Source organism: Lates calcarifer, linkage group LG16_LG22, assembly GCF_001640805.2.
Source record: "Lates calcarifer isolate ASB-BC8 linkage group LG16_LG22, TLL_Latcal_v3, whole genome shotgun sequence".
In the NCBI taxonomy this organism is placed as follows: Eukaryota; Metazoa; Chordata; class Actinopteri; family Centropomidae; genus Lates; species Lates calcarifer.
The window spans coordinates 5023697-5045658 of NC_066848.1; the positions used below are offsets into that span (position 1 = coordinate 5023697).

Below are 21962 nucleotides of genomic sequence, written 5' to 3' on the forward strand. Positions count from 1 at the left end.
TCTATCTCAAGACGCTGGTCGTCATGAGCAGCTCCCAAATATATAGGCTCCATCTCAGGATGGGTGTTTGGAGCAGAGATGGTTGGCTCATCTCCTCTTTGATCTTTGCGGGCTTGTCACTGATTGGCTGTGAGCGGCCATATTCTTGAGATCCACAGGATGACAGCGTTTTGAATAAAGCAGTTTAGCCCACTTTATTACATCAACCTGTAAATACTGACACTTAGATCAAAGTCACACCTACAGAAACTAAGCCACTGTAGGTTGGCTGACTGTAGTTGGTCTCTAGTCCCACAAGGCTCAGATTTATTCTGGATTTGTTTCTAATACAGCTTTGACTATCTTTCACATATTTCATTGTCCAGAAAGGATTGAAAACACATTTGCGTGCCACACTGTGGAACTGGGTGATATTTATCTTCTTGAAGAAAGTTGTCACTGTTGTTTATTATGAGTCATCCACAAACACGGTCCTGTTCTTGTAAATACTCACTCACTACCATGTTAATCTGTGGCTAAAACAGGCCCCAACAAATAAACAATTTACTCTTGCTTCGCCTGTAAGGTTTGCAAAAAACAACGGCACCCAGATGTTTCAGGAAATTTCTGAGCATTTTTTAAATATCCAACCAGAGATTTGTCACACATTTGTAAAGTTTTGTGTCTTCAGTAAAATCCAGTTGGATTGAGTATTACTGGCAGGGTTACTAAATCAGAAAGTATGGAGAGACAAACTAACATGTTGTTGGTTTTGGTCTTTTCATGGGATTTTTATTATAGAACCTCTGGCTATATAATTAGCTCTTATTGCAGTTTAATTGTTGTTATAGTATCACCTTTTTTCAGAAAACCTACACATGTAATATTTGGTCCCTGGTGTATGTAGGACTAAAACAAATTAAACAAGTGGCATATAAAAATCATTAAAAATAATGATTAAGCTATAATATAGTATTGTTATTATGTACCAGTGTTATATAACAGTATAAAAGTATAAAATATAAGTTAACCAATGTGACATAGGACAAAACACTACATGTCCCTATAGGAGGAGCTATGGTGGTGATATCTTCAGTGATCTGTGTTTTCTGTGTAGTTCCTCCATAGTTTACACCCACGATCAATTATCTAAAGTGAGAGCAATAAGAAATATTTTTAAAAAACAAAACAATATTTTCAAAAATGACACAAAATTCATTTTTCTGAGAAATAATTCAAGTAGACAAATAATTTTACCTGTATGTGCTTTTGTTGACACACATCTTCAATGGATAAGGGATCTGGTGTTCTACAGCAGCACACTGCTGTGTCCAAAACCAGAGTCTCAAAACACTGATGGCTGCCAAGAAAACATCCATTCATGAAGCATGCCAGGTGACAATCAGTCTTTTGTCTCCAACAAACAAATGAAAAAAAAAAAAAAGTTGTGGATATTTATTTTCATTCACCTGGCTGAGATCACTTGGCTCAGCTGTTGTGGACATGAAGTTTGGTCATTCTGGACACTTGTTGGCTGTTTCCGAGAGCTGAGAGGTGGCTGGTTGCTTTGGCTCATCTCCCCTTGTTTGGAGTTAATGCTGGGAAGCACCTATGGAAGAACAAGAAGGGGATAACATATGAAGTGATTTACATCCAGACATATGGTGCAGCAGTGTCAGGCTCACAAATAAGCACTGTATGCTGGTAATTCTATTCGGTGTGACATGTTGCCATGGTGGCTTCCAAAATGAAAAAGAAAAAAAAAAAAAGTCAGATGTTAAAGACAGATAGTGTATGACAGCTACGTGTGAGCTTCCATAGAGCTCAGTAGTGTTGTGTTGTGTTGTGGCTGGTTTGTGTTACTAACCAAATCTTGGACGCCTTGCTCCTCCTGCCAGCACAGCAAGTCTGTCTCTCTGTCCAACAGTCTGGACCAGAGTTCACAGCAAGCAGAGAAAAACAAACCCCACTCAGTTTAAAGAGCAGTTAAAAGACTTTTTGAATACGCTTCTGATCTCCTGTCTCCTTATTGGACTTGAATGTTACATAAAATCCAATTTTGAACTCATAGAAAAAGGCTAAATTCTCAGTGTCAGTGCATGATTTTCTTTATGTTATTTGTTTGCAGAAATACCAACCTTTGGGAGAAAGTCATGTTGGTTAAGCAGAGATCATGCATTCGTCTCAGCTGTTTCAAGTAAATCTCTGCTTTCCTGCTCTTCTCAGGAATCTCAGGTATAATCTGGTTCGAGAGAGTAATAAATATGGGCATTTTCTTCTGCTGGTCTGTGCTGGGCTACCACACACTGTAACTAAAAGAGGCAACATTAATGGCTGACCTACCAAATCAGGCATCTTGCTTTGGAAGTTCCTCATAATGTTCGGCTGTAGGGTTGCAAACGTGGGGACTTTCATCTATGGGTGACACATATTACATTCATTTATCATTTCCTTGTCCATTAATCATTTAGTAATTTAAAAACAGACTTTCCCGGCCTTGTGTATGAGCTGAGATAACCGTGGTGTAAAAGTCAGAGGTGTCATAGCCAGTGTTATTTCCCACAGTCCTAGTGTCCCATTTGGCGCCTTTCTCTTCTCCTCCAACACCCCACCCAGCGCTAACTGTCACACTTAGCCACTTCCTGATGCGAGACTGCAGCACTGTGAATTAATGTTATAGTACTATCCCAGCCCATTCCCCCTAAACTCAAAGGATAAAATGCAGGTGCAAGTCAAATAAACACGTTAAGACTGCATTTACTTGACTTCTTTTTAAAGCTTAAATGCATGTTTTAACTCATTCACTTTCCCGCTAACCATTTTTATAACATGCTGTGTGCTGGATTTTTGCACTTGCTAAAATTTTGCTGTTAATGAAAAAAATCTTCTGTACTTGTATATGTAGTTTGACATTGTTGCATGATAACGTAGTTGATGAGTAGAGATTGATTCAATCTCATCTACTCAACAACAGAACAGATTTTGCTATAACAGATATGTGTATGCTTTTCATTGTGATTTATTACCTTAAACAAAAACATTTTGAGTCTCTACTAACTGATTTTCATAATGAAATAAATGGAAGCCATGTAGCAACCAAGTTGTGAAAAATACACTGAAATATCTAGAGCACTATGGAAAACAGTTGACAGTCAGAAACTACATAATTTGTTGTAAATGGGATAAAAGACGTAAACACACTGGCATTATTTTTTGTTCATTCATCTTGATCTTTCCAACATTTTCTACTTTAAATTTATTCTTTTGGTGATTAAGTGATGAGGCAGCCTGTCTCAGGACAATTAAACTGTCAGACATGATCAAAAACTAAACAAATTCTAACATTAAAAGCAAAAATGCCTTAATTAACATATTACAAGCTTAGGGGATATACATTGTTAGGAAAATATGGTGGCTGTGGTCCCCTAACTTCACCACAGTTCCCACACATACGTAAGCACTATAGGTGCCTGACAAACACTCTGAGCCTGAACCTTGGATTGGCACACCGAGGATGTCAACAGGGGTGACAGGCCTCTCCGGCAGCGTTGCATCTGTGATCAACGCAAAGCTGCGGTGAGCAATACTTTGACCAGCCTTGTCTGACCACTGTTTGCCTTCACCCTGCTCTCCCTCCACCCAGGCTCATCCTCTGTTTGCTCAAGCCCAATTTGACACAGAGGTGAGAGAAAAATGAGTCCTGCATGCTCATCCATATATGCTCATCTCAGCACCTGAGCATAACCTCTTCTCAAATGTTCTTACTTTTTTCTCTTTTTCTCTTTACTAGCCTCTCTCTCCTGAGCTCTGCTATCACTACATACACTGCTGTGTATGCCTCTATCACCTCTTGATAATCTTTTCCTGACTAAAATCTTCAGACTTTCATAATTTAATCAATAATGTTTAACAAGTCTTCTGTTCTCTCTTGGGGCAATAAGCAAGGTGACCTTTTTCCTTGACACAGGCTACAATTTTAGTTGCCTATGAGGAATTGTTCTATATTTTATTACACATCATTATCTCTAATGTAGAAACATCAATTTCTAGTTTTACAGGGGGTTATGTGTTATGCTATGAGTATTTTCTCTCAGTGTGCCGATGCTGCACATTCTGTGAAAACACCCCATAAAACTACAAATTGTTGTTTTAACTCTCTGAGTTTTGTATGTATTAAACAAACAAGATATGACATGTCAGTGAGCTTTAAAGGTCTTGATCTGTACCTTTGGATACAGCCTGGCGACCTTCCTCCTGTTTCCTCTTGCTTCTAGTCTTTAGGCTATGCTAAGCAAACCAGTTGCTGGTGGCAGCTTCATATTCACTGCACAGAGATGAGAGTGGTACCAATCTTCTCATCTAGCTCTTGGCAAGAAAACAAATAAGTGTATTTCCCAAAATTTTGAACTATTCCTTTAATATTTTGCTTGTTAAATGTATTATGTTACCTTGACATGGCAGTGGGAAACTGAGGAACTGAAATGAAAGCTAAGCTTGACACAAAAACAATAATATGAATCCCTCATAGATTTCACTGCTGACTTCTTTCCATCAGGGTGGGTTTATTCATGTAGGTTTGAAGAGGCAGTTGGGTGATCACAGCTCCAGGTGTATTTGCTTCTTACTGCCCTTGTTAAGTGGGATTACTGCCCCTGTGGTTTTGACACTAACCTTGGGAAACATTTGCTCAATTGCATCCTTCTCCTGGCTGCCACTGAGGATCTGCTTCGTCAAACTCTCCCCTGAACCAGACCCTTGCTCTAATAACCTAAACACACACATACACACACACACATTTGAAATGAGTCAGTTTTAAAGCTGGAAGAAGAAAAGGAAATCATACTATAACCAAATGGATAACGATTAAAGAAAATGTTGTCAGTCCTTCACAAATGTGTAAAAACATCTTCATCAGCATGCTTGCTGCTGTGATGTGTGACCTGCACACAAAATGTCGGGTTGTTAATATATTCCTAATGGTGTGCTACTTCTCAAGGGTAGCCATAGTGCGGTGCTGCTCACACCCGATAACACTGCGCACTCGGGTGACAACACACTTTGTCTGCTGGGTGCAAACTGGCTCCAGGGAGGACTCCTTAGCAAGGCAGCGTTTACTCACAGGACAGTGCAGCAGGTAACAGATCTATACAAACCCCAGGAGCTGCACAGGATGCAGGTGGAGGAATGAGGATGTGGAGCTGTGCACTCATATATGTATGATATTAGTGCTGACATGTTGACAGATAACACTGTAGAAGCTTAAATATGAAAAACTCCTGTAACTTATTAACATGGTTGCCTAGCAGGATCCTACAACATAAGAAGCAGCTGGACAAGCCCTGTCTTATGTACATTTTCCACTCATTGAGGTCAATTTATAGTAATAGACATGGTATGTTCTGATCTGTACAACATACTTGTGAAATTCAACATGTTGAAGAGACCATGACCAGATGGCCACAAAGATAGAAAATTACTGCCTCAACTGTCTAATAAATCATAGCAGCTAATAATAAATATATAAATAGCCACAAAGCAGGACAGATTAGACAAATTGGCTCATTACTTTAAAAAAATAACCAGGGACTTTGGACTCCATATTTTTGGCTTCAGCTCTAATTGCTTTTATTTTGGGTATTTCTCATGGATGTGGGGAATGTGCCTATGGCACAGGCAGGTGGGGGAGCGCGGGTGGTGGTGGGGGGCTGCTGTCTCGCCATGTTTGTCTGTGGAGTGGTGAGATTTCACACTGATGGAAGACTTGTCAGCGCAGGCCTTCACTTGCCTTCTTACCAAGCTCCTAATGTCCCCAAGCCAATGTGCTGTTTCATGGTGGCAGCCTCGTACTAACATCATACATGCTCCTACTAAACAGGGTTCAGCCCTAATTAACAATAGTATAACACTGTTCTGTTATACATTCACAACATGTAAACACAAAGGACGGGGGGGGGGTACAAACAGGTGCAAACATTTAAGGTGGATCAGAAAAACATTCCTCTGAGATTTTTTTTACATTAAAAGCAAGAACAGTGGTATAGAATGACTTGTGAAATTTGTATTTGAAACTTTAAGAGCTTTGGTTAATTGCCTGTTGTGTGTGTTAGAATATAAAGACAAAATGGCCGGAAGCCGTCACAACTAGGAAAAAAAGAGTTGGGAGAATACATATATGACTAATGATGAGTGGAACCACAATAAAACTCAAAGTCTAACAGGCTCTCAGATTATCTCTGCTACTTTTGGTGAATGGAGACCTGTTTGCTTGGAAGCCCATAAAGCTCTAAAAGAGAAGAAACTCTCCAAACATTTCAACATCTGCTCGCAGTGCTGGCATGAAGTGACACCACTGGCCCAATTGCTATATCTCTTTTGTAGGGGACATAATTACGACATTTTCCCCTGGATGATGTTTGCAAGAGTCAGAGTGGCTGTCCAAGGAGGTGAGTCTCCACAACAGAGGGGTCAGGTTGTGTTTGGTCATCTCACTTCTACGTGAGTAATCAGCTCTGTCCTGCAGGAGGGTCCCTGCTAAACAAGCCTCCAGTGGAGTCTGTGTTTGCTCTCGAAGGCAGCACAAACAAAGATCCAGAGTACTGTCAGTTTTAGAAGCAGAGGCCTCTGCAGCTGAGTACTGTCTCTCTGTCAGCTCACCACTGATCCCAGCTCTATCTTTGAAACATAAAACCCCAGACATACTGTAGATCCTCAGATATCATAGTGAATATACCATAAGCCTTTAACTTAATCTGAGAAACTGACACAAGAAGAACATTTTAGGGTGCTCTACACCATGAACTTGGTTTTATATGATCAAAAGAGCAGAGATGATGATTAAATATGTTTGATGGGAGTTTTGGCTAAATTATTCCATAGACATACTTACAGAAAATGTGATACATGTTAATGGTGGTCAATACTTAATCTGTTTAGTCACAACCTGGAACAGCAAACGTCATCCTCATGTCCTCTTTCTTCAGCAGTGCAGGGATGTTTTTTCTCGTACTGAGATGTCAAATCAGCTGCAGACCTGCTTTCCAGCACTGTTAACATCACATCAACATATGTACATAGTCACATGTACTATTTTTCCATATACTGTAGATTTAAGAAGAAGAAAGCTTGTTCTATTGCGTATGAATCTGAAACTTAACTCTTTTTTGTGACATCCTGCAGACTTCTCTGTAGCTGTGATGGGTGACCATTATACTTAATGCACCTATAAAAGTCCTCCAAGTCGTGGTGGGTTTTCAGATGTCCACATTCAGATAACTGTTTCTGGAGGTCAAAGATCTAGAAAATAGATACAGTGACAGTAGACTTGATAAATGTCATAGTGAAGGATGAAACATAAATCAAAAGTAAGGTGTCACATTCTTTGGGTGCAGTCATACTTTCAGACCTACCAGGTAATAACTGGTTTTGGGGATGGACTTCAGGTATGAGTCATTGTGCTGCAGCTTGGAGAAGGACAACTTCTTTTGTTTCTGAGTAAAGAAGAAAAGAGAAGGAGGCAGACTGACAGTTAGAGACGGGAAATGTGGGAGTAGAAATTTAAAGTGAGCCTCCCTTTTTTCAGGGGCTGGGAAACAGAGCACACAGAACAAATGAGAAGTAAACATGCAGCCACAGGAAGCCATTAACTGCAGCAAGGACCAATTAAGCCCCAGCAGGTGTTCTTGCCTTTGCCTGCTTTGGTCCTGCCTCCCTTCCATGTCTGTGACAGAGCCTCTCGATCTGAGTTGAGGAAACAACGGGTAGTTTCATTTGCTCAGCAATTTGAAGCACGGGATTCCTAAAAGAGGGCCCCTAAAGTCTTTTATTGTGCTCTCTTTATCCACCCACCCCCTCCACCCCAAGTGCAAGTCATTAGAGAGGACAATTACATCCTCCTGAAGAAGCTGGGCTTTTACAGGAGGGGAAGATAAGACAGGATCTCTCTCATGTTAGACCCCCTCTATGCAGGCGCTCTCTGAAGCTTATTGCTCTTTTCACACCCAGTCAGAACAGAGACACGACAGTCAAAATCAAAGTCAACCACAGCAGCAACAGTGGAAGGAGAATTATACACACGAACAGAAACATTATTTTAAGTATCTTTATGGCTTCACAAATATAGAGAGAAAATTGCCCACTGTTAAAAAAAGAAGTTGTTGAATCGTAGTTGGTCATTTTTGTACATTAAAATTCCAAGTTCAAATTGAATTGATGAAATTGAGACAGCAAAATTTGTAAAAAAAAAAAAAAAATTAAAAATCGACCATCTGTGAGATCTCTGTCCTTTGTGATCATGTTCTGCTGGTCACACGATCCAAGAAAGATGTCCACACAAGTGACTGGAAGCAGTAAGTTAATGTTTGACTAAAGCAGGTTCATAAAATGCAACTGAGGTCACATTCATCAACTGTGTTTGCCTACACTGCCCACACTATACAGGACATAAAGACTGGCAGGGTTAAGCTCTGTAATCATGCTAATGAAATGCATGTCACTTCAGGAGTAAAAGGGAAAGTAAAGGTGTTGTAGCCAAAACAAAGACGCTTTGATTCACAGGGTTGTGAATTTGAGCACAGACAAAGTGTAGTGCAGTGACAAATCCACTGTCATAGTTTACTTCTAAAATGTTCCCACTGTAATGTAATGCAAATTCAATACTGACGGTATGTATGACCTTGTTACATCTAACACTGCCGCAACATGAAGAGAAGCCCCCTGGTGTCTTTTAAAGGGGCCCTGTGTCGAAAACTAGTCTTAAGACCTTCATTATTGCAGTTTATATTGTGCTCATATTTCTAAATAAACCTTTATAATGAAATTACCAAAAACTTTTAATTTAAACACCAGTTAGTATAATCTCACATGACACAAAGCAGATTTTTATACTGATGGTGTCATAACTCTCTGCAGGCAACTAATAGAAATAATAAACTGGAAAAAATTATATTACAACAAAAAAAAGCTTTCATTTGAAAGCATTAAATGTGAATGTCAAGCATTTCCAACATTAAGATGTAATGATTTACCTGTTTAGTTTTGTTCTCTGACTTTGCCCTGACTGTCTCTTCCCTCTGCTGCAGCAGTAATCTTTGGGAGTGGACCTTGTCTTTGAGCAGAGCAGCGTAGCGGCGATAGAGAGCATCTCTGAGATGGTGCATGTTCCTGTAGGTCTCTAGATGGCGCTGGAGGATAAACAAAGAAAATGAAGGACGCCAACTGAAGGGAAACGTGTTTAGGAAGCATCACCAGAGTGTGGAGGAAGAGAGCTGTATGTCATTATTGACTATAGATGGAGAATGTGATGAAATTATTGATTACTGTGAGGCACTGATCAAAAAACACTTTTCTCTCGCTGTGCCTTCTCTGCGATGACTGGCTGCAGAATATGTGTCTCAGTGATAATAAGTGTCAACATCATAGCATGGGTGCAATATTTATAAACCTGCTCCAGCTGAGCCTGATGCCGGGCCTTGGCCTCTTGGTCTGGGTCTGGGCTGCTGTCTTGCATCATCCTCCTCCAGGGCTCAACTTTATCCCCTGCCTATCAACAGTATAAAAAACACTATTTAGATGCTGTGGGAGTGAATCCGTCAGCTTGCTTGAAGATTAAAAAAAGAATGCATTTTTGGTAATCCCTCTCGTCTGCCAAGAGCATCCTCCCACACAACAGCCTGACACTGTGTTCCTGCAATGCCCAGCCAAAAGAAGACATACACAGAAGGAATATGCCCACCTCCCCTCCTACAAATCCTTCACCTTTTTAAGGTTATGATCACCCCTAAGCCCATATTGGGCAACAGTGTCTTTAATCTTTAATTAGTGCGTTCAATCCTGATGAAGAATAATACTCAACAGATGTTGCAGAGGGAACTTTTAGGGACAGATTTCACTTCTACATCTTGTAGCAAATGTTGACTTGTCCCAAAGACCACTGAAAGTATAAAGAGAAAATATAAGATGAAAAGGAATGCAAAATGAGTATGATGTTACAAAGGAAATGTAATGTTAATGGGAGTAACAGCGTGCATGCCAAAGCAGATTAACTACACAGAAAAACATGGAGCTCTGTGCTTCCTTTTATATCCCTCAAATGAGGAATAAAACATGCTTGAGCTTTTATGGGAGGATGGTACTCTCTAATCTAAGTCTTGTCTCTGAGGTCAGCCTGTCCCTGGGAAATGTCTTTCTTAACAGGCTGCTGCTGAATGACCACATTACTAAAGTTTATGGGCTGAGTCTGTTCAGGAAGTGTCTGTTTTGTCTTTTCTCACAAAAGCAGGCTGGAGACACAGGATTTATCAGTTCCGTTGCCACAGTAATACTGTCGCAGCAAAGTGAAGGGACCTGCAGTTCTTTGCTCTCACTGCTGTGTGCAAAGTGTCAGTGACGGGCCGAAGGCAGCATCCATCTGTGCTCCCTGCCACTACAAATCAGTGAGGGATAATGCAGCTGTCCTGCTGTACCACGTCACTCCTCTAGACAGTGATCATGACTCTGCAGTGAGGTGGACAGAAGCCTGCAGCCATTTCCCTTTTTATTCTTATCCAAAAAGAGAAGATTATGGGAATGTCTGATTAGAGGCTCAGACATAAAAGACATTAGATGCTGTGGGTGTAAACAGAAACAGTTTGTGGCAGAGGATGAAAACACAGAGCTGTTAACAACTCCAAATAATAAAGACCTTGAGGGGTACTTTAGAAAAAGTGTTTCCACTTGTAACCAAGCCGACCGTCTCAATTGTTGGCAGTTCCCGCTTGTTCAAATTCTACTTTTCATACTGAATACAAGTATTTGAGCTACTTTAGACATAATAACACAGTTCTCACCCCCAGGACAGTCATGAATAGCTCGGCTTCAGGCCTAAATCAGACAGCAATGAATACCAGAGGGAGGCACATAAACAAGGCCACAATTGAAATGACACAATAGACGAGGATTACACAACTTTCAGTCACCGAGCCAGTAGATAATATCATCACAGGAGAACCGTGGAGAGTCGAATGGGTCTTGGTACAAACTGTGCTGGCTCAGCCATGATCTCAGTCTGCCACGTGACAATAAAACTACTCTGTGACACTGAATGGGGACATCTATTCAGGACAAGATGCTGTACGCTAGCAACTTGTTTGTTTACTCAAATGTAATGGCATGTACTGCCCCACAACATTTACTAAGATGTACTAGGACATATATTTGACACCTGATTTATTACCCTGTGTTGATCTGTTCCTGAATAAAGTGTTATTTAACAGGACAGTGCACCAAAATGTGAAACAGCTCTCCCATTGATCAATGGGTTATTTAGAATACAGTTCTCATACCAACAGGTAATACAGATGAATCCAAAATAGAGGGCAGGGTGCTTGACTGATGAAAGTCTGAAGAGCTCATGGCAAATCTATTATCAAAGCCTTTATTACAATGATAAAAATTATAATTAATTATAAGAAAGCAGGCACCTCTCACTGAAAGAAAATAATCTAAGAATCCACAGCGCTGATGTGAAAATAATATCAGGCGACAGTGTTACTTGAGGATTTGAATATAAGTCATCTTTTAAAAATAGCTTACCAGTTGCTGGCCTGTGAGTTTTTCAAATGCACTCTACTGTTTTTAATGTTACACTCCTATGTCCAAGTTGTGATTGAGCTTTTAGACTGAACCACACAGAGAAAAACTCTGGTTACCAAGTTACAGAGAACAATACAAAGAGTTAAAGTACATTGCAGGGAACCTTCTCAACACTCTACACACATTACTATGTTTGTGACTCTGCATGAAGATTTATTTGTGTTTAAGGTTTGTGACTGGTTTAATGATCACTGGAATAAAATGAAGGCAGCTGAAGTGAAGCAACAAAGAGGCCAAACGAGTCTTTACAGCTCAGTTTCTCTATGTTTGGTTTATTGTATTCTGCTGAAAATAGCCAATTACTGGTTTGTTTCTAAGCCTGCAACTGGTCCAGTGCTTACTCCCTGAGTTGTGCATGAAGTTCATGGCTTACAGATTAAAAATATGTCCCTCTGTAGCTCAGTGAGTGGCCACCACATGAGTCTGGAAATGTCAGGATTAAGCTCTTAGTTCAAGGTGGGAATACCTTTGCTGCAAATCACAGAGTTCTGGCACTTTGGGTGAAGGCATGGGCCAGACTTTGGTACCAATGCTATTTCTCTCTTGTAGCTGCATGCATGGCTTTGTTTGATATGACAAAAGAAAAGCAGACTGGCGGCAGTTTCCTGAAGGGATCACACACCTGGGCCCTACAGTACACTGATCAACCCTGCTTAACAGGAAATCTAAGAAGCTTAGAACACTAATGCCCAAATGGCCTCAGGTAGCTACAGTGGCAACAAAGAGCCTTTAAAATACTGTCTGGGAAGTGACCAGAAGTGTAAAAGAAATCTAAATGCAAATCAGCATTATGTAACCGACTTATTTGAGAGGCACAACACAAATCATCAAAGATTTAAAAGCGTCAGGGACAACTGAATAATTAAAAAAACATTTTACTTCAAATGGCGTTTGACAGTACAAATATTTAGTAAATATTAAATACTGTACATCGCTGATAAATCCCTACAAAGGATATAACCCTCTTATTAGAGGAAAAATAAACAGTCCAGTTTGGTTTCAGCAGCAGGCGCATGTAAAGCCCTGTTGTTGACAGCTTATTGTTCCGCAACACAAAGGAACGGTTTCACCTCCCATTACACAAACCCCTCTGCCAATCCACTGGCGCCCCGCTGAAAACAAAAACCATGTGCAAAGGACAAGAATATTAAGGTATTAAATTCAACAAAACATCGAACAGGCATTAAACTCGCAAAGCAACGTCCCCGTGAACCAGAAGGAGCACTGCTGAGCCAGGTTGCAAATAAGCTTTAAAATCTGATTTTTGTTAAGTGAATGTCATATTTCCTCTTATCCCAATGCAATTCACCCATCTATTTCTATGTTCATGAATTAATGTCATTTTTTAATCTATTTTAGGAAATAATTAAGACAAATTGACATTCCTTTGGAGACAACTGGACAATGTCTCATCATTTACAAAGGCTCAGTTTTACAAGACTCATATTTATGATGCCACTGCAGCAGGCCTACATGGGTGCACACAATTCGCGAGTCCATCATCTCTTCGTTGTAAAAGTTTCAAAAATGAAAGATCAAGTCAGGTGTCAGCAACCTTTAAGGTGCGGGAGTGCAGAAAGTTTGTCGACTTTTCCCAAAGCAGCGGCGTTTTCGACCCCTTTCAGCCACTCTTTACATTTCCTCACAACAGTCTCATCCACATCTCCATCCTCTTCTTCATACTCCACATCATCGTACTTGTACTGATCGTTCAACAGAGATATCTTAACTATGGCGGTGATGTCCTGCTCGGCGCTCTCCACTTTGGCGACGGGAGCGCAGCCCTTGGACCCTCCGTGCGTCTTTTTGGACGGAAAAACTCGCCGGTGGCGAAAGTCCGCGGAGGCGCAACACTTCTGCTGCTTTGCCATCATCTGTTTTTCTAGATTGCGTTTTTGGATGACGAGAATGGCTTCAGGGGTGAGACTGAGGGTAAACTGGATCTCCTTCTTCCCATCGTCTTTTCCGTGGAGCTGTCTGGTGGAGTCCATTGAGCTGGAGCGCCTGACTCCTTCGGATGAGTCCTGAGGTTTGGGCACCGTCAGCCAGGAGCACTTTCCCTGAGTCTCCTGACCGGCACCCGGCTTCTGAGATGGGCTTTTACTCTTCTCTTGCTGAGCTTTTCGCCCCAAATTCCTTAAATTCGCGGAGGTCCAAGAAGTGGACTGCTTCTCCTTTTCGGACCCTCCTTTCTCTGCGCCGGATTTGCTGGTGAGCTCAGTCTGAGGAGGCACTCCGTTGGCTTTCTTCTTCCCGAATAGTTCCCTGCCAGGAGAGGAGATCCGTGGATGGAGGCTGATGGGCGGAAAAGGCATTTTTGTGTGTCTGGAAGTGATCAGGATATGAAAACGTGCAAGTATTCAAAGTGCAGATGAGGAAGCCCTGCGCAAAACGACGAGCGGCGCTCTGTGGGCATTATATCCAACAGCGAGGTGGAGGGAGGCTGTAGTGCACCTGTTGTCCACACTGACTAGGAGTTCAACTAGTGCACACACTCACGGCCCGGCTGCTTTATGGTCGCGGTGGCAGGAAGGCGTGGTCAGGAGACGCACCAAACAAAGCCAAGAAAAAACGGCGGTGATGTCATTTCATAATTTCCAATAACTTCCTTAAGCGATGAGCCACATCCACCTCATGTTCCCCTCATCTTTTCCTCACAGCGCCACTCTGCTGTTTTCCCGTCACTGGACTAGTTCACATACTCATGCACACAAATGTGTTTAATGGATCAGCCTGAAATTGTCTTTTAAGAATTGTGGTCCAGTGAGTGGATGAATCTGGTTAAGTGACTCGTTTTGGCCTATTTCTCAAGAAATAGATATTTTAAACGAATGTCATCTGCTTCAATTCCATTTTACACGGTTAGGGTCATAAACATACTCTATGGTCCTCTGTCTGTCCTTGAACAAAACATGTCACTAGCACAAGGACATTCAGTTTGTTTTTACCCTTTAAGTCAGTCAATATAGTCTCAAATGTCAATAAACTGATGTGTATAGATGGTCCATTGTTGTTCTTTCAGCCATGTAGCCTATGAAAGACATCTATGGTGGATGTACACATAGCATATGATATTGATTTCTCTTCCTTTCTGCTGTTATCTGCGCTTTCAGCTAGACAGTGATTTTGTTTCCCTCAGTGTAGGGTAAGAGGAAATCAATATTTCACTCCAAATGTATAGTTATTAGACTGCATTTGATTCTACCTGAGGATGCTCATATTTTACGATTTATAAAAAGATTTTGCCAGTGAGTCATTCAGCTGATACTTTGTTGCCCTTATGATTACCATACCAATACATGAGTTTAATTTACTATATTAAAATATACTTACCCATGACAACACAGAGCGAGTTATTTTGCATCTGTACGAGATGAGCTGGATCTTGAAGCTCAATGGGACACAGTTGTTTAATTTCAGTGGCTGTTGTGGAGTGGGAGCCCTCTTCTCTATGACATAAGAATGGATTAGATGTAATGAAGAGGAAACAGTTGGGACACTAACAGATTGTTCATCCTCAAACTTTGGAGTAATCCAAAAATGGCGGCTGAAGAAAACAGATCACAAAAACAACCCCATGGTCCCTTCATTCAACTGAATTATTTTATCCCTAAGATTACTTTGAGAGGGATTTGCTGGGTTTCTGCCAAGTTAGTTTGGACAAGTAGTACTGAAGGGAGATTTTGTCCATGTTAATCCACCACCACATTATACAAGTGTCTATAGAAACTATGTGGGGGTTGCACAACAGGAAGTAAAATGCAGTTATTGAGTCAAGCACAAAGAAAACCTTGAAGCATGTTTCTGGGCAAAATCTAGAGAGAGATGTATAAAGCAGATATGGTGGAGGCAAACAGTTTACTGTGTGTGGCAGACACACAGTAAACTGATATGTATAGAGATGTACATGTCAGATGAAAATGTATTTAAGGTTTCCTTTGATAGTAAGTGGTTTCACAGAAGTGGCTCAAATGAAAGGACTGCTCTTATATAGACAGAATTTGGACAGCAACACATACAGTTTTCCAGTGTAAACCAAAAACTGGTAATATATGCAAGACTCAGTGTGGTCCCAAGGAGTTGAATGAAATAAAAAACACACCTTCTCATCAGGATAATGCGAACATCTGCACCACAGACGGGGGGTTGGCAGAGGTTATGAATCTTCCGGAGGAGGTTGTCATGACAACCACATCCTCAAAGGCTACGCCATCATGCTGAAGCAATATAGGGAACCCTGTGAAAGCTATACTGGGTTATTAGGTCACGTCAAAATCACAATGCTCAGGAAAGCGTAATTAACTGGGTCATTGCTACATCTGGCAGGAAATCAAATTTAAAAAAAGAGATGCAATCTGAATGTAATTTGTTGAGTTATGGGGGGCAGGTGTGTTCGAAGGCACATTGAAGACTAAGAGACTAGACAGGAGCTGCTTTTTTAATCTCTTTAGCTGGAAAAAAACTCAAAAGAGCAGTGGATATCATGTATCCCAGAGGATCATCAGCAGTGAAGCAGTGCCTCAATTGCCTCAGGGAAAATGATCATATATAAACATGGAATAGCATCTGAGCACCTCTTTATACATCAGTGCCTCATACACAGAGAGAGAACAGAAAGGCAATGAGTGTCTTTTAATAATGTTTGTGTGTTGGAAGTCAGAAAACCATTTATAAATCCAGAAGAAAACCAAATTTCACACTGTTAAAGATGTAAATATGTATGGTAGGTCAATATGTCAACACATCTCTTCATATATTTATGTGTATATACAATGTTAAAGCACTTGTGTTGTAAATTAAAATGTAAAGCAAAGTCAAAATCATTTCCCTGCATTCAAATGGTATAAAATTCTCAGAAAATATAGGAATATCCTTAAATATATTATATGCATTAAAGGCACTCTCACATCCAAAGCAAAAGATAGATAAGCGTTATAATGTGATTATTGTTATAAAACTTAAGCTAGCCCTAAAAAGCTTCACAGTATGAAACAGCGACAGTAGAAATTTGGAGATATAGTGCATAAACAACATAGATTTATATTTTACAGAGACACTGTTCTTGCAGTTTGCATATTAGGACCAGTCTTCACATGAAATTGTGGACTCCAAAGCCCTAACTCAAACAGGTTGTGAAGCATTTCATCACAGCATCCCTGTGAAGAAAAGAATTGAAAATGTCATGGCAAATAATAACCAGCACACTAAACAATGAGATAAATAACAGAAATACAAGACAGAGCAATGCAGAGTGTTGCTCTAAAATTATCCAGGAATAAATAAATCCACTGGGGGCAAAATTCTGTCATGCATAGAAAATTAATAGTGACAAAAAAGCACCTTCCACCCTTTGTTACGATGATTTGGGTGGGGCTCGTCATGAATAAGTGAGTGTGTTTTGGCGGGGAAGCACCACATGTTCAGAGTGATGGGGGGCTCCCACTCTCCAGGTAGTCTGTGGTGAGGGATGATGCAATACGTGTGATTGCCATGGCAACCACAGACCGTTGCCTACTCTGTTTTTCCTTCACACCGTTTGCTCTTGCCATCCGTGTGTTGCTATGCAGACTTCGCCTGCAGCCAACAGTCAAATTTCGGCGGAGGAGGTGTAAAAACCCGTCAAGGTTAAAAGGAGAAGGGGGGATCATAAGCAGCCTTAGAGGGAGAGGAGGGAGGAGGAGGAGGCAGGTGTATAAACCAAAATCATTCAACTCCACAGTCCTCATATTACCCTCCAATACAGCAAGTGGGTTGTTTTTTATATTCACTGGAGGCTTGATGCTATTTTTGCTGCATGAATAAATGATCAGTCTCAGAGACTTTCCCCCATTTCTGATTAAATATCAGAGCAACAGTAGCCTCAAAGCACTGTGGGAAGTGCAAATACAGCAGGTTTGGTCTGCAAGCATGAGAGGATATAAATAGGCTACAAGGTAAAATACATTAAAGGATCAAGTCCACTTGCCATGTGGCGTTGTGCCTAGCCAGGTAACACAGTTTCTTTGACCACAGACAGGGATGGGCAAAGTCTAATGCTTTTTTATGTGTCATCCAGAAGAGATAGAGGCCTGAGATCAAAATATGCAGCTGTTTTGTAACAATGTGGCAAACAAAAAAGAGCTAAATGATGAAATCTAAATTAAATGAAAAATGGATTAAAATAAGAAGCTTAAGGAGAGAGAGGATAATATGTTGATGACAAAAATGTAAGAAATATAATAACAAAGGACTAACAAATAAATAGGCGATTGCTGCTTCAATGGTCAGCCAAAAACTAGCAGTCAAATTTGCATTTCTCCATAGGAATTTGGTTTTTGGAAGAGTGGCATGGGGAAAAGGTCTTTGTCTCAGCTTTGTATTGTCGTTAGCATTTGGGTTGGGGGAGGGGGAGCTCGGGGTTGTTATAGTACGTCTCTCAGCTGTCAGAATGGATTAGAGGGTCACCCAAATACACAAGGCACTTAGTGTGGGGGCTGCATGGCTGCATGGCACAGCTCTGGACCAAATGAGACATAACCCCGCTTACAGCTGGACTGACAAAACAACATCACACCTCACGCTCAGCTTGTGGAAAGCACTGAGGTAGTACACCATATGGGACTATTTGAGAAGTGAATACCTGAGTTTAGGGAAGTATTTTCTCTTATCCTGTACTGTGGTATACTCTGAAGAAATTAGAAAACCAACAGCTCTAAGATTTCAAGGCTATTAGGGCTCTACACTGTGCATTATCTGCAATAAAAACAAAGCAAGTAACCTGTGAGTAAGGCTGAGATATATTATCCTTGTATTGTGTTTTTTGGCAGGACAATCTATTTGGGTCTAAATCTAATCAAAATTTTACATTGTGCCTCAACCCTATAGAGCTTAACATAAGCTCATCAACAAGTAATGTAAAAGCTACAAGAGGGGAGAAATGCTTTTGGTAAATCTGGATGAAAGAGCATTATTTCATAAGAAACGATTTCATTTAGATATTATGGGTGGAGCAAATAACCTCACAGGGCTATAGCACAGAGGAGTGTGAAACAACAAGCTGCCATTTGTTTGACACTGAGAGCCTGCACTAGTCGTGGGGGTGGGGGGTGGGGATTACAGCCATATGGTGGAGGCAAACAGTGTTTAGAGGTAAATAAAAACATGTTTTTGTTGGAATGTCGCACAATGTTTTCCTGCTAGTTTACTGTGTGTGGTAGACACACAGTAAACTGATGTGTAGAGATAATACATGTCAGATGAAAATGTATTTAAGGTTTCCTTTGATAGTAAGTGGTTTCACAGAAGTGGCTCAAATGAAAGGACTGCTCTTATACAGACAGAATTTGGACAGCAACACATACAGTAGAATATAACATAAAAGAACACATGCATCACCTTAGGGTCAATACACACAAAACATAAATCATATAGTCATCTCGTATTACCTGGCAAATGGAATGTAAGAGATGCTATACCTGAAAGAGAAAAAACAAAAAACATCAGGATGAGGAAACAGTGACTGTTTACATCAAAGACAAGTTACTATATGTAAAACTGTACAGAGGATCTGTATGTCAAATACTAGCTGAAGTATGTTTTTTAAAATACACTGTCATTAGTGTTTATTTCATGTTAGATAGATTAGATAGACAGAATAGATTTAGGATTTCATAGTAGCCTAATAATTGTTTGACAATTGCTTGTTGAGCGACACACCAAAATGTGTTTGAAGCTTGAATGCTCCATCAAGGGTTTAATCACTGGACTGAGGGTCTTTGATGACACTCAGCAAGAGGATTAACCAAATGTGACTGTGAATGAATTGGATACGCTGCAATCTTTGCTCTAATGATTGCAGCCAGACTGTTAGTCCAAACAGCACATACAATAAAAAACATGATACCCTGTACTGGAAGTGATAATAGCTGAAGTTTAGCTAATACAGCCCTTGATCAGACGACTAATATATGTAAAATATGTGAGGAATTTGGTACAGCAGTTGAATTATTAACTACAGCCTAAGCCTGAGCATGACTGCCATCTTATTTAATCACCAGTTAGCAGGAAACCCTAATCTGTCTCATCTGAGCCGTAACAATTACTTTAAGTGATGTAAACATTTTTGAAGTGAATATTCTGAATGTCTAAGCTAAATAAGTAAACTAAACAAGTAAGTTAAGAAAAAGCAACCAGAACAATTGTTATAAAACTTCCTGCTGTCTGCCATGCTCTACACTGAGTCAGTGTCAAGCCAGTCAGTGCCTCAGTGTCATACGGTCACTTCACAGAATTCAGCCTGAGGACTGGACTTTGCCCACCTCTGTGTGTATGTGTGGGTCAGTGGCAATGTCTTATTACAGAACCACCTTCTCACAGGCCTGAGTGCCTGCGTGGGAGTGCACTATGCCCCCAGTCTGTTGTGAATGAGTCTGGGATGTGTGACTTGTGGTTGCCATGGTGATGCCTCTAAGAACGCAAGCAGAGTGGAAGTGAATGGACAGCACGTAGGTGCAAAAGTGGTGTAGTCATGAGGGTGACACAGTCCTGCTCAGTGATGCACTGAAATCGTCCGTTCCCTTCCTCCTGAGTTGCTGGTGTTTGTGTTTCAATGTACATTCACACACTGAAACTCTATTGTTACTGCTATGCAAATATGCAAAATTTAATGAACGTACAAGTGCTGACATGTCAATACGGACCATTCACAGGTCTCACTATTATTCACTAACTTAACCCCACTGACCTTACTACTACATGTTCTCTTTTCTTAGTCAGCTAAGCTGAGTTACCTGCAGGATTCAGAAAGCCTTAAAAGTATGAACAGTAGGGCTGCAACTAAGAGTTATTCACATTTTTGCCTTTAATCAATTAATTGTTTAGACTAAAAAGTATCAATGCCACACATTTGGGGAGGCAGGAAACTGAGAATGCTTGGCAATTGTCTTTATAAAAGACTTCAGCACTTATCAAAATTGTTGTCCATCAATTTTCAGTACATTGACTACTTGGCCAATAAACCAAGTGGTTTAGCCCCCTAATGAACACAAATGTCATGGTAAAACAACATTTTTGTTAAAAACAGAACAGAGCTGATTAAAGTTTTCAAACCAAGTGAGGTAAAAAACTCAAACAGGGATCTGATTTTGTAAAACAGATGGAATGACATCAAATGACTGTGTACTGCAATAAAATCTTGGGAATGAATAGAGCAGAATTTAAGCACTAAACATTCAATACAATATAATATTAAGTGTTTAAGTCTTTATTTGTATTATGGTCAAGGTGTATATATACACATATTCTCATAGGACCATTCACCAATGTTTAGTAGTAGTAATGACCCCACAGAGAGCTGGCACTGACTTTGTCTTGTGTGTAAACAACACAGGCGGAAATATCTGTCTATCTCTATTTGCCAGGGAGTTTGTATTTGCATGTGAGTCACAACAAATAGGTCTACACTGATCCTGGCACCACCTCTTCCTCCACAGGGCCAAAAACATACTGACCTACTATGACACCAGGCATGACCTACCTACCAGTCTTATTACACCACCACTGATTCAACCTGTACATCAAGCAGATGTCACTGACTGCTCAGGAAAACTAGGGCAAATCAATTTAATCAGTATTTTATGTCACATTATTTGTGCCTCTTGTTATCACTATAGGACACTTAAATGGTATGATATCTACTCTTTATAATCTGAGTTAAATATGCAATGTGACAATGATTGTGCAAGTTTAAACACAGATTTAGCTGTGCATGTGCTGACAGCAGTAAATCAGATTAAAGCTTCAGCAGCGTGATTATCTCAACTCAGACATTTAATTGCAAGCCACAGCAGCTGGAGCAAAGTTTCCAAACACGGAAAAAGACACAGCTTGTGAATAATGAGTAAATTAACTGCCAACTGTAGTACAGTGGAGAGACTCAGACTGGGCTCAGACTCTCAGGTCAAACTTACCATGTCATTGCCAAAAACTGCAGAATACAGAAGATGATAGCCAGTCCCTTTTTATGCCACTGTAAAACAAAACACAATGGTTATTCTAATAGAACAAAACTCTGCATTAAAAAAAATAAAGATTGTAATAGGTTTGAAAACTATGTAATATCCACTTACCCAAAACACTGCACAAAGTGTTAAGATAAGGCAGAGCTGGTAGAAGAAGAAAGGAATGGTTAGAGTATCTTCTTGTAAGTTTGCAGGATGATGTCTGCTATCTGGCAGATAATTTCACAAGAATTGTACAATGCTAAACCAAAGAAATCACTAAATCTATTCACAGAAAACAACAGTGTCAGGCTGAAGTACGTTGCCAAGATCAGTCAGTTTATCTTCTCAATCCTCTAAGACCACAAAGTGAAGGGT

The 21962-nt window shown here is 40.4% G+C and overlaps 3 protein-coding genes across 4 annotated transcripts in view; all 3 read right to left on the minus strand.

The window, feature by feature from the left end:
• Window positions 1-1002: 1002 nt before the first annotated feature.
• si:ch211-130h14.4 (uncharacterized) lies at window positions 1003-16084 on the minus strand. The gene is made up of 14 exons (XM_018660106.2): window positions 15710-16084; window positions 14941-15056; window positions 9419-9517; window positions 9003-9158; window positions 7386-7466; window positions 7134-7272; window positions 6920-7022; window positions 4651-4747; window positions 2323-2394; window positions 2118-2221; window positions 1847-1907; window positions 1449-1588; window positions 1237-1339; window positions 1003-1128 (listed from the first exon to the last, which is right to left on the minus strand). Exons 3-14 carry the CDS (start codon window positions 9485-9487, stop codon window positions 1072-1074), a joined length of 1182 nt encoding a protein of 393 aa, XP_018515622.1. The 5' UTR covers window positions 9488-9517; window positions 14941-15056; window positions 15710-16084; the 3' UTR covers window positions 1003-1071.
• On the minus strand, window positions 11371-14757 carry prr18 (proline rich 18). Its single transcript, XM_018660107.2, has one exon. It carries the CDS (start codon window positions 13920-13922, stop codon window positions 13155-13157), a length of 768 nt encoding a protein of 255 aa, XP_018515623.1. The 5' UTR covers window positions 13923-14757; the 3' UTR covers window positions 11371-13154.
• A 140-nt stretch (window positions 16085-16224) lies between the features above and the next one.
• sft2d1 (SFT2 domain containing 1) overlaps window positions 16225-21962 on the minus strand; it is a 32110-nt gene continuing 26372 nt past the window's right edge. Inside the window, exons 5-8 of one of the 2 annotated variants that reach the window (XM_051076581.1) lie at window positions 21714-21749; window positions 21555-21613; window positions 19032-19061; window positions 16225-16763 (exon numbers count right to left, since the gene is read on the minus strand). In XM_051076581.1, the coding sequence (XP_050932538.1) occupies window positions 16724-16763; window positions 19032-19061; window positions 21555-21613; window positions 21714-21749 (165 nt within the window). In that variant the 3' untranslated portion in view covers window positions 16225-16723. The remainder of the gene's footprint in view (window positions 16764-19031; window positions 19062-21554; window positions 21614-21713; window positions 21750-21962) is intronic. The other variant, XM_051076579.1, reaches the window with a different exon arrangement.

What these genes read in the sequence shown, in the direction of transcription:
- si:ch211-130h14.4 (XM_018660106.2), bottom strand. Translation starts at nt 9,487, where the DNA reads ATGATGCAAGACAGCAGCCCAGACCCAGACCAAGAGGCCAAGGCCCGG. An exon ending in GATGACGTTTGCTGTTCCAG is followed by an intron (nt 4,748 to 6,919) that starts GTTGTGACTAAA and finishes GTGTGTGTTTAG; the next exon opens with GTTATTAGAGCAAGGGTCTG. An exon ending in AGCCAAGTGATCTCAGCCAG is followed by an intron (nt 1,340 to 1,448) that starts GTGAATGAAAAT and finishes TTTTCTTGGCAG; the next exon opens with CCATCAGTGTTTTGAGACTC.
- prr18 (XM_018660107.2), bottom strand. Translation starts at nt 13,922, where the DNA reads ATGCCTTTTCCGCCCATCAGCCTCCATCCACGGATCTCCTCTCCTGGC.